This window comes from Natator depressus, chromosome 4 (assembly GCF_965152275.1).
Source record: "Natator depressus isolate rNatDep1 chromosome 4, rNatDep2.hap1, whole genome shotgun sequence".
Classification (NCBI taxonomy): Eukaryota; Metazoa; Chordata; order Testudines; family Cheloniidae; genus Natator; species Natator depressus.
The window spans coordinates 19,398,108-19,410,702 of NC_134237.1; the positions used below are offsets into that span (position 1 = coordinate 19,398,108).

At 39.7% G+C, this 12,595-nt stretch overlaps 1 protein-coding gene across 12 annotated transcripts in view; it reads right to left on the reverse strand.

Annotated features, from left to right (window-relative positions):
* The window catches only part of MAPK10 (mitogen-activated protein kinase 10), a 241,583-nt gene that overhangs the window by 58,698 nt on the left and 170,290 nt on the right, over nt 1-12,595 (reverse strand). For 8 of the 12 annotated variants that reach the window (XM_074950535.1, XM_074950543.1, XM_074950542.1 and 5 more), the window contains 3 exons: nt 11,123-11,261; nt 9,360-9,525; nt 5,831-5,902 (listed from right to left, as the gene is read on the reverse strand). In XM_074950535.1, coding sequence (XP_074806636.1) covers nt 5,831-5,902; nt 9,360-9,525; nt 11,123-11,261 — 377 coding nt within the window. The remainder of the gene's footprint in view (nt 1-5,830; nt 5,903-9,359; nt 9,526-11,122; nt 11,262-12,595) is intronic. The other 4 variants (XM_074950544.1, XM_074950534.1, XM_074950540.1 and 1 more) reach the window with 1 other exon arrangement.

Genomic DNA, 12,595 nt, shown 5'->3' on the forward strand with positions numbered 1-12,595 from the left:
TGGGGATAATCCAGATTCAGAGATTTCCCTCTGTACAAACCACTTACTTGATTGCACATAGGATTTGGCTATGAGTAAGGCTAAAATTTTGTCATGGTTATTTTTAGTAAAAGTCAGGGACAGGTCACGGGCAACAAACAAAAATTCATGGAGCCCATGACCTGTGCATGACTTTTACTAAAAATAATCATACAAGCCATGGGGCAGAGGCACACAGCCCTGGTTTCAGACCACTGTGGAAGCCGTGGGGCAGGGGTACACAGCCCCGGATGCAGCGCCCTATGTGGGGCAGAGGCGGGCAGGGACACTGCAGCCTCTGACATGGGGCAGGGACGCACAGCCCCGGCTGCAGCCCAACATGGAGCAGGGGTGCATGGCCCTGGCTGCAGCCCCTGACGGGGGGCAGGGGTGCCACCTGCACTGCAGGGCAGAGGCAAATGGCCCCAGTTGAGCCCCCGGTGGACGCTCTGGGGCTGGGGTACATGGTCCCAATTGCAGCCCCCAACACAGGGCAGGGGAGCATAGCCCTGGCTCCAGCCACAGCCTCGGCTCCAGCCCCAGCTTCAGCTGTTGACAGTTGAACCCCAAGAAGTCCCCGGAATCCGTGACTGCCATGACCTCCATGACTAAATCATAGCCTTAGCAATGAGTCTGCACATATATGTATATCATGTGTATAACTGACTGTAAACTAAACATGTACGGAATATATATATAGAGAGAGAGAGAGTCCAAAAAGTTAAAAGAATGTTAATGGTCAAGTATCTATATGGATGCAAATTTCACTGATGTCTATTGGAGCCAGATGACCTATCGTAAAGAAAATACTACTGAAACTCAAACTGTCCCCACGCTAACCAAAACCCCATATCCAAGCTTGTGTCTGGATACAAATTCAAAGTGATGCATGCACAAGCCAACTCTGCCAATAAATAGATAAAATCCAAACAGTAAGTCAACACCCACCAAATGATCAAATTGTGAGAAGCATGCCAGCCATTTTGAAACTCTCAGTCTCTCCCCTTACTAAAGTCTCATGGCTACTGATCTTTTAAACAAAAGAAGGCTTTAAAAAAGAAAAATACTACGCTAAACAAATAGAAATAACAGCAATAAATTTTGAACATGAAATTGCATCAAAGGTAAGAACAAATAATTTCTTACACAAAAGCTTATCAGAAACTGTCATTCACAACACTAACCTCACCCACTAACCAACTGTAATTGCCTAAGTCTCACTCAGTATCTAAATACAGATCTTCTCACTGCATCTTTCAAGAACTATGGATGGCAACTCCTTTTTGTAACAGTATTTTTTAGATCACACTGATCACTATAATGTATGTGGTATTTTCTGCGTGTACAGTAGAACCTCAGAGTTATGAACACCAGAGTTATGAACTGACCAGTCCACCATACACCACAATCAGGCAGCAGCAGAGACCAAAACAAAAACAAAAAACAAAAAAAACCCCAACCAAGTACAGTACAGGACTGTGTTAAATGTAAACTACTAAAAAAAGGGAAAACAGCATTTTTCTTCTGCATAGTAAAGTTTCAAAGCTGTATTAAGTCAATATCAATTGTAAACTTTTGAAAGTACAACCATATCATTTTGTTCAGAGTTATGAACATTTCAAAGTTACAAACAAGCTCCATTCCCGACGTGTTCGTAATTCTGAGGTTCTACTGTATATTCCTGTAGAAGTAAATATAATTATGATCCATAACCAAACAGATAAATTCGTCAAAGAAAAATATTGCATAGGCCAGATTTTTGAAGACTTCACCATCTATTAACTCATTATTCTCAGTAGCACTTCCTGGATCCTGAGTAATTTGCAAAATTGGCTACTTTATTTTAGATGCTTAAAATGGGAACTGAGCTCTTCTAAAAAATCTGACCACAGTTGGTCAGCTGGTCACTTTTGAAAATCTGGCTCTCTGTGTTGATAGCGATATACAATAAGTCTGTTTGAACTCATATTCCTATTATTGCTACCTTCATCCTCTTTTCTCACTTAAGTCTTGTCTTAGATTGTAAGCTTTTCAAGGCTGAAACCTTGTTCCCCCCGCCTTTTTTTTAAAAACAGTGCCTGGTACAATATGGTCCTGAGCAATTCAATACAGCAATTCATAACTACAATAATATTTCAGCTTCGATCTTCTTCAGGAATCTCTCTCACACACACGTACCCCGCTTCAAACTAGAGCCATTTTCATGCCAGAAATAAACTGTGTCACTTTCCTACTATAGAAAATAAATGTTCCAACACTGGGGGAAATAAGAAAAGTCCAAGTGAGAATTAATATTTCAACAAAGAATCCTTGAAGGAATGAGTGTGGGTGTCTGTCTGTGTGACGTCAGTCTGGGTTTCAACCCGTATTATCTGTGTAAGGCTCTCATTTAAATCTCTCATTTAAAAATAACTGAGTTCACATAATGTTTCATGTTTTGCTTCCATTACATAGTGCACAAAGTGCATTTCCTATCATTGTACTGAAATCTTATGAGATTTTGTAGACAATATTAGCCAGACCTGAAAATAGAGTTTGGGAACCACAAGAGGTTTCAGAGGTTCTGTCTAGTTTTCGCAGCTTCCAAGAGTTCAGACTTGACTATATCCTAAGGTCCTTACTCTTTTTTTTTTTTAATTAATTCCTTACTCAAGCAAACTCTTACTGACTTAATTAGGAGAAAGAACTGAGTAAAAACTGAGGAAGAACCTCAGGATTTGATTAGACACATTTTCTGAAACATTTTGGTCTGCAACTCAGGCTGGAAATATGTCAAAAGCTGGATTTCTCTCTCATGAGATTGCCTAGTTTTGATTATTACATTTGGTAATAAATCTGGGAGACGTATTCTCATTTTGATGCATAACTTCCATTAACACTAACTGAAGTCATGTGCATACAACCATAGCCCTTGGGATGAGAATATTACCTTGACATCTATGTGGAATTTAGGACTTTTTCCAAAGTCACCTACAAATAGCTCATCAACAATAAACATCAATTAGTCTACAATCTGTCCTCCATGTTCTTTAATTTCCATGCAGGCTTTAATAGACCAATAGACCCAATTCAACAGTTATTCTGCTTTGGGATGCCTAGATATTTAAACCTGCCTTTTCTTCAAACTTGCCAGCAGCTCTCAATCTTTTGTGTTTATTGTGCCAATACAATTGTGGGTTCCTGTTCCAAGCAACAAAATGAGACAGCCTCATGGACCTACAGAAAACCAAACACAATAGCTATTCCCTTTAGTGATTACAAAGAAATAAAGATTTATATTTCTATAGAGAGAGATACCCCTTTCAGCTAGAGGACTTAATATCATCAGAAAGGCCCTAAGGCACTGCAAGAAAAGTTTTGTTAAGAAGGTTTTGATGAGGTTTCTGCTGCTGCATAAGTGCCTTTCAGGGACTTACTGTATCGAGAAGCTTGACTGGACCTGCCCATTCAAACAGTTTGACCAAATAGAGGAGGAAAAGAAGAACCTCAGACACACGCACAATCCAGGCTTTCTGACACTGAAAACTCTTATTATTCTTCTTTGGTTCAGATCGATTAACAAATAAATATCTTGGGAATGAGTTTATACACTGCATTTTTTCTCCCCCTCCCGCAAGTCACCTGACAAAAAACTCCCCTCTCCACCCCCAAAGAAACCAGGGTGATTAATGCTGGCTTTGAAAGGGTCACAGTAAATTAACTTTTTTGGGGAGGCAATTTCCAAATGATTTAAAACAGCAGGTCTATCCCACAGTTTGCCTCGGGCTTTGGGTGGAGAGCCATACAAATCATCAACTATCTTTTTTCTCACATCTTCAGATGATTTTAATGAACATTTGGATGGTGAAAGATTTCCTTTTTAATATTCTCTGGCTATCCGCGGACAAAGAACGATCAGACACTAATAAGGGTGACTTTGACATAGCCAGATGAAAGCACCACAGTAAGAGTCATGTTGAAAAAAGTTTGGGATTTATGTTTTTTAAATGGATTGTTACAAATAGGCAGAAAGACATGACTGTAGCATCCTGTTTGTTGATGGAAAAAAAGAGCTGCAATCAACTATCGTATTACATTTTTCCTTTGCAATTTTTTTTTTTACTGTTTTCCAGTTGATTAATGAACTAAATACTGAATCTGATCTCTTGTTCATTGACTTCAGAAACACTCCCAGTGAATGGAATGGACATTGGATTGGGCCCCTGAAGTTTGATAAATAGTTGAATTAGGCATCATGTACCTTAAGAAAGTCGGAGAAAACAGCAACAGAAATTGATAAAAATTAACGATGACTCCTTGATACCACCATAAAACTGGAAAAGCCACAATGATCTGCTAGCTGCACCTTGAAGGTGCTCAACACCCTTAACTTCCATTGACTTCACTGAATGTGGAAGATACCCGGTACGTCACAGGAAGCACTCAGCACCTTTTAGGATGAGACTCCAAAATCAACTAAAAATAATTCTAAACAGTGATCCAAAGTCTCTTTTTGTGTGTGTGTGTCTCAGGTTTTCACATTCCAGTCTACATTAATCAAGGAGAATACAACAGCAGCCATTAATATTTGCTATTTTCTCCTTGGCAAGTAGGAGATAATATCTGAAGTATTCCCTATTGAATGCACGTGGGGGAAAATCATATATGACTGTTGTAAAGTCCCAGTTCTGCAACTGGATTCATTTGTACACCCGTATGTTATTGCCTTCCATGGTGCTCCTTCCACATAAATCCAATTGCAAGATCCATATGTAACTTTGTTAAACACTACATGAATCACTTGAGAGCCAGCAAAAATAATTAGTGCCTATGACCTTATGTCTTTAAAAATAGATTTTTTTAATCCATACTAACTGCCAATATCTTCTGATGCCAGATTTTTATGGTGTCCTTCTGTCAACCTGTCATAATTAATCCCCCTTTTGGAAAACAGAACATGTGTTATGTTATTGCATTTTTATTCTGATGGGCACAAATACATTTCCCCACACGTCTCATATATCCCAGGCAGGTCCTCTGGCTTAGCCTTTGCCAAGTCAAAAGCCATCTCCTCCTTTGTTTTCATTTTCTAATATTACTTTCACCACCTCAGAGGTGGTAAAAAGAATATCATCCAAGCTTAGATGATCAAGACAGAGAGGGACACAGACCTCATGCAAGTGAAGGAAAGTCCATTTTCAAATCAACAGGAATCTGATTTCAGGCAAATTTGGAGATAACACCAGATATACGGTTGTTTTAAAGTGGGCAAGTCAAAAAATTTTAGAAAAAAAAAATGTTGTATCGACTCAACTTTGAGCCCATACAGCATCGAGATGAATCCATATCAATGATGCATTAGCGAGCAAAAGATTATGATGTCACCACAAACATCATGAAGTTACCATTTCCAAAACAGTAAAGCAGAAAAACAGATTTACAGGATTGGACGGGCCAGGACAGGGTGTTTTGTTTTTTGTGTGAAAGGGTAATCAATAAGGTATGCTAAACATTTGTTTTCTGTATTCTTTCTTATATGGCATACACACTTTTTACATAAAACAGGAGGACTAAAGATTTTAAAATAATAATAAAAGAAGAAGATTGGATTGAAATAATTCAGCTTGTATCTGTTTTTCCATTTTGATTTCTTTATTTTTTGTTCATTTCATGAATTGGGTTATTCCCCCTCAAAATTACTCATACCTCTTAGATTCAACTTTTTGCTTCTATCTTTACAGTCCTGGTATATTTATTATATGTTTAAGAGGGGATGGGATGAAGGAGAGGAATAAATAAATAGGTGAAACTGCAGCAAATGGCACAAGGATACAGTCCCTTCCCGGAAAGAGGATTTTGTGGCGAACCATTTCTCCCATAATGCATCCCACAGACCATATATCCACTAGAACAGCAGAGACAGGGAAGTGTAGAAGGGGGAAAAAAAGCAAAGTTAACTAAGACATTTCACTCCTAAAGGAGGGGAAAAAGAGCAGGTTGATCAGAATAGTACAGTTTTTTCTCCTCCCACCAAACACTAAAATAAGTAAATAGATAAAAGCACCATCAGGCTCAGTAAAATTGGAAAAATATTTGAAATATCAGCGTTGTCAGAGCTTTTGTTACACTAACTGAAATAAAAATATGCACCTTTTTTCACAGGAAAACCAACAGAGGTTTGTCAATACAGTCTCTTTCTGATTCAGGCAACATGAAAAATGCACCTAGACCCAATGAACTCACAAGCAGGCTTCATGTGTTGAAAACTAATCAGCTGAAAGCATGTCTAATCTATGTTAAAACCATCCAGGGGGTTTCAGCGGAGGGCTTACTGCTATGCTTTCTAATACACGTGAAAAAGGAAGGCATGAACTTGAAGGGGAGCTCTCTCATTTTACCCTCATCCTGCTCCTGAGATTGTGTGGAACCCACAGGGTAAAAAGGCACAAAGCTAGCCAGAAAGTAAAAACAGAGACGCAATCCCAGCTGTCTTGGGTCTGCAAGGACAAACTGCACTTAGTGGGTGGGAAAAATACAATGGCAGAGAATAAAAACCCAAATCTTTACTTTAAAAAAAAAAAAAGATAGTGATCATCTGGAATCACCTCCTACTTGGCCTTTTGGGCCAGTTTATGGGTTTATTACTGCAGGACTGAATCTGAACCTGCAGTCCTCACTCACACTAGCTGTCCTAACTGGAACAAAAGTAAGGACTGCAGGTCTGGACACTATCCTACAGTCACTCAGTAGTCCAAACTCCTGCTGCAAGATCCATCTCTATGTAGAGGAAAGAACACACAGTCTGGAATACACTGCCTATCCTGGGTACTGTATAGGTATTGAAATGCAGAATGCTGCATAGAGTGAATACCAACATATCTTATGAAGGTTTCTATGCTTCCATGCTTCCCATCCTGACTTCACGTACTGGATGCAGTGTGCACTGTTGCTCATCTGTTTGGTTTAGGTGGGGTTTTTCTTCCTTGAAATTGTACAAGGAGGGGGAAAAAAAGACAGATACTTGAGGATACAGAGTGCAAAAAAAGAAAGGATCAGCACTCTGAATGGTGAAGAAAAATCTATTTTCAAGAACATGCCATATTTTCCCAACTTCAAATCCTTGTTTTACGATAATTTTTTGTAATGTATAACCAATTTCTCCTCTTTTTCTTCTCCCTTTTTCCTCCTTTAAAAAACAAAATAAAAACAAACAAACCAAAACTTTTGTTTTTGTTGGTAAAACAAAATAAGGGTGAAATGTTTCATCTGGGAAAGGAGGGTAGAGGTATTGGGTGCACAGGACAGCTAAAGCATGCCTGAGGTGGGGTTAGAGTTTTCTTCTTTGTGGTAATTTTGGGTCCTTCCAAGGTAAGTGCAGCAAAATGGTGCAAACTATGCATCGTTAGCCAATCAGGTGCAGAGAGAAAATGAAAGCAGTGAACAATCTTCATAGTCAGCATACAAAGTGGGGAGAAAAAAGTGGGGAAGCTCATGTAGTACAGCAGCACAGGCTTGAGCAGAGGTGCAGAGAACAATCTTTCCCATTGACTTCACTGAGACCTGGATCAGATCCCTCGTACACATCAGCTCCTCAGATTTGCTGATCCATGTTTCCTTTATTCATTGTTTTCAAATTTATTTTATATTTTAAATGTTTGCCTATTTTATCTTGCTCAATTGAAAGAGAAAAGCTCCTTGCTCTCTTTGAACCTGATCCATGGCCCATTGACATTAATGGGAATCCCTCCATTAACTTCTAGGGCACTAGATCAGCCCCTTTGAGGGTTGCACACATACTGAGTACCTCCGCAAATCTGTCTTTCACCTGATGACAAAAGTTCCCCAAAATTTGTCCAGATGCCACAATAATAGCATGAAACCAGAGGAAATTTCTCTGCTGTGTCAAACACAACAAACTCATTAACAATTCCATTTTGTGCGAGAACCACACAAAGCCTGAGCAACTCATTTTGGAATAAAAAGAACCTAATATTTAGATTAGGTAATGATGACATGTGTGTTGATCCCAGTTAAGATTTTTGGAGGCACTAAGTTTATGAGAAAGCCAGGGTGAAACATATTTAGCACTTGTGCTCATTTTTTCCTAATTACTAACTACCATATTAAAACCTGCATTGTGAATCCATGAATATTACCAGCAATTCATGTAATGAAATAGCTTACAGATGTGTTATGAGCATGCCTGTATTATCGCTTGAGTAAAGAAATCCATCTAAAAAACCAAGCATACAAGGTCAGTGTCCGCTGAAGAATGCTGTCAGTATTACTTCAAATTCTACTGCATGTTAATTGGGTTCTCCAACTTAAAGTAAAATAGTTTTGAGCTTCTGCTACTTTCCCATTACATTGGTCATTGAAAAGATCTCTTCATCTAACAGGGAGATTGCTTTGGCATCAGAAATAGTATAATAATAGACTTTTTTCCACTACATTTCCCACTCTTCTTTCCAGCCTGGTCTACCTGACACCTAGACAGTTATAATGTTCAATTATGTTATAGAACAAGACCTACATATTTGATAATGCTTTCCCTTTATCTCTCCTACAATGAACTCTTTCTTATAGGCTCCTCTGTGATATGGTAGCTCTACCTTCATCCCAGAACCTGTCCAATGACAGAAAGAGACACCACCAGTAGATTTTTCACAGCAGAGCCCTCTACCTACAGCTAGAAGGATTACATACCAGTGAAACAGCAGAAAAGTAGTTCAGTTTCCTCCTCTTCCTCCCTTCTCTTTCCACTAAAGATGGGCTCAAGCTGCACAATTGAGCTCTAGATCTTGTATACCTAACAGCAGGTTGTTAGAGTCTGGGATGTTAGTTCAGCCTATTATACATATAGAAGCCACTCTTGAGATTCAAATCTGGGTCTGCATCTTGAAACATTTGGGAATGTTTGGATTCCAAATTTGGTTTAGTCCCATCTCTTCTTTCCTCCTCACTAGAAGAGGTCTGAGAGTCAGAAGAGCTGGCGTTAGATTATTTCATCCATTTGGCAACCCTAACAATTCCCATAATGTTTCTGGGTCACAGCAGCCTTTATGGGTACACACTTTAGTCAGAAAGGGCTTCTTCAGCTGCTCAAGGGAGCGCTGGTCAATCACAGGTTGTTAACTTGCGATATACCATGTAGTTAAATTCAATGCAAACTGCACCACAAGTACCATCAGTTATTGCAGTTTGATTGTAATCCTGGGAAAATTCAGATCTAATGTCACTTTGGTTTTTAAATTCAAGGTGTTCTTTACTGCAATTATTTCCCTCTCCTGGTGCCCATAAATTGTCAAAATAGCCCTCGCCCTGCAGGCCACATAGTCTTTGCTATTGAGGTTCAGCCCTACCATTCTCCTTGTAGCCCATTCCCAAGATGACCTCTGGTGCTCTGTAATAACGTGTCACCACATAGGGAGTCATCATGAAGCTGGTGCCTGCAGTCCTGGCCAGTCCAAAGTCCAGAATCTTCAACGTGCAATCGGACTTTACCACAATATTACTTGGTTTTAAGTCCTGCAAGAGAGACAAAGGAAAACAGACATGACTGCCATCTATGCACACTGGTGATCTGGATCCATGCTTTGGGTGGACCTCTAAACACTTCACTGCTCCATAGCTGCATGTGCAGTCATTCACTTTTTAGCCTGCCTCTGAATCCTGTTGTTGCTTTGGCACCCCCTATTGGAACGTGTGCTCTAGTCTTATGGTCCAGATCCTTCAAACAGCTTGCTTCCATCAAGGATGCTGCTGATAAACTGGAGAAATTTCAGAGAAGTCAGGGAATGATTAAATGATTAGAAAACATGCCTCTCCCAGTGACAGCCTGAAGGATCTCCATCTATTTTGCTTAACAAAGAGAAGACTGAGGGATGACTTGATCACAGTACTTCTAGTACTTACATGGGGAATAAATATTTGATAATGGGCTCCTCAATTTAGCCAACAAAGATATAACATGACCTAATGGCTGGAAGCTGAAGCTAGAAAAATTCTTACTAGAAATAAGGCATAGTTTTTTAACAGTGATGGTAATTAACCATTGAAACAATTTACCCAGGGTCATGGTGGATTTTCCATCAGTGATAACTTTTAAATCAAGACTTTTTAAAGATATGCTGTAGTTCAAAAGTAATTATTCTGAGGAGTTTTATAACCTGTGTTATACAGGAGATCAAAGCAGATGATCACAATGGTGCCTTCTGGCCTTCGAAACTATGAATACTTTCCTCTGGATGATGGAAGCATTCTGCTGTTAAATTAATAGCTCTAAAAGGCTTATAGAATCAGGGTGATGAAATATTTTGTTTGTTTCCACTTTATTCTGAGTGGGGCAGTGCCCACTGTGCCATAAAAATTACTGTTTTTTGAGCAGAGGTTCCCAGGCTATTTTCATAGTGTGGAACACATCTTAAGAGAAAGGTTGTCTCATGGACATTTTCCCATGCATTCAGGGTCAGCTGGACCACCTCCCATCCTGTTCACATTTGCATGGACCATTTACTCTAGTATCAACGATTGCACAGACCACCTATCTTCTCATTCACTCCTGTGGCAACTACAGCAATTGCTTACACGGAAAAATAATGTTGGGAATGTACTTAACATATGTTTAGCAGTCTTTTCATGCATTTAAGCAAATGAAAACAAGGAGAACCAATTAGATATGACCAGACAGTTCTCCATGGAACCCCACCAAATGATTCATGGACCACAGTTTGGACACCATCAGTTTATAGCATTTTAATGCACTATGGGTTACATGAGTTTAATCTGTCAGCCTACAGAGAGCTAGTGACAGTTTTAGGAAAAAGTGAAGTTATCGCCTCCTTCTCCAATAATCATAATCACTTGTGTGTCTTATACTACCTAGGGCTCATTCCCCTTTTCCTTTTCTCTTTTTGATTATTAACTTGACAAACGTCCTCATCCCTAACATACAACCATGCAGCTAACTTGCCAGACATGTAGGCTGTTGACAGATAAGTTTCAATATTTACATTCAGAAGGCTGGGTCTTGATGAAGGGGTTGACTCACAAAGTTTCCATGTTGACATGACCAAGATTCTTAACAACAATAATTATCTTGTCCTTCAAAGTGCAGTCCCCTTACCCTGTGAATGATTCCCGCAGAGTGAAGGTGCTTGATCCCACACAGCATTTGGTAGAGCAGGTAAGACATTCGTTCATGGTCTAATTCCATCTGAATCACCTGGCACAAGTTGGCATCCATCAACTCCATTACCAGGTAACTAGATAGGAGAGTAAAGTCATACCATTATTGCCTGCGCAGGCATGGAGCTTCTAGTAACTTCTGTGCAATAATCAACATTCACTTCTCTCTCTTCACAGTCTGCTTCTTTTTTATTTCCACTGTGAGATGGTAACACAGATGGAGAAAAGGTTTTGAACTGGCCATTCACCTGAGCCCCAGCACAGAGCTCAGTAATACTTAAACCATTCTGTGACTTGTCTCCCATTGCAGCATTCCAAGAATGGCCCATTGACATCCTTGGAATATCAAGGATTACCTGGCACACTCCACAGCACAGTGACTGTGCTCTACCTGGGCACACAAGGCAGCAGGATCCTCAAACATGCTGACGCCACATGCACCAAACTGTGAGCCTTTTCTCATGAGAAATGGCTATCGCAATTTGATCAGAAGATTTCTTCCAGAGATCACTGGACTGATGGAAGAGGTAGGAAGGGTAACTATATATTGCCACAATAAACTTGTTTGAAGTGTTTATAAGACTGGGTGATCCCATATGGTTTTAATGCCAATTAACTAATCTGACTGTACACTGTGCTTTTGCTGAATAAGATTGAGTGATAGTCTTAATCAGATTTTAACTCAGTCCTCCAGAAGTGATAGGTTAATACATTAACCCACCAGCTCAGTTCCTAAGGGACATTTATTCTTAAGTAGAGATGGACCTTAACTGGAACACCGGATTCAAACTCCCTCAAACTTTGGGAAGACTCTAGATCTAGATTTATATATGAGCGTCCTAACTCAGGCTCACCTCACCAATTCTCTGCAGAGGACTGAAATAACAAGATTATTGCAATGGAGCAGCAGATCTTTGTGCAGACACATGAACAGTACTTGCCTGACTCCAAACAACGCTATTAACCCCTTCCTTTTGTGATACTGCAATATGGAACAAGGTGCTGTAGACTGAAAGGCACAAGCCATTTAGCTGACATAAAACAGCAACACTTGTGACTACCTGAAATTTGATTCAGGGCAAGTTCATTAAATGCAGTAGTGCCCAGGCTGTAGACAATGTTCAGTGGAGCTCACATGCCGCCACTATTTCCCAAGGCAGAAAAATTTTACACAGTCAAAGGTTATCCCACAATAAATATCAAAGGGAAAAAATGTTTCACATCAGTCTCTTTTACCAGGAAATTATTTCAAAGTGAATCGCCACCTTTTAAACCAATCACACAACTCAGAGAGTTATACAACATTTCCTGAGCAAACCAACAACACAAAGGAACGAAGTACACTTCCTCATAGATGCTCATATTCCTCCACGCTACCTGTCTTAAGAACAGCCATGAGCATGCTTTGCGG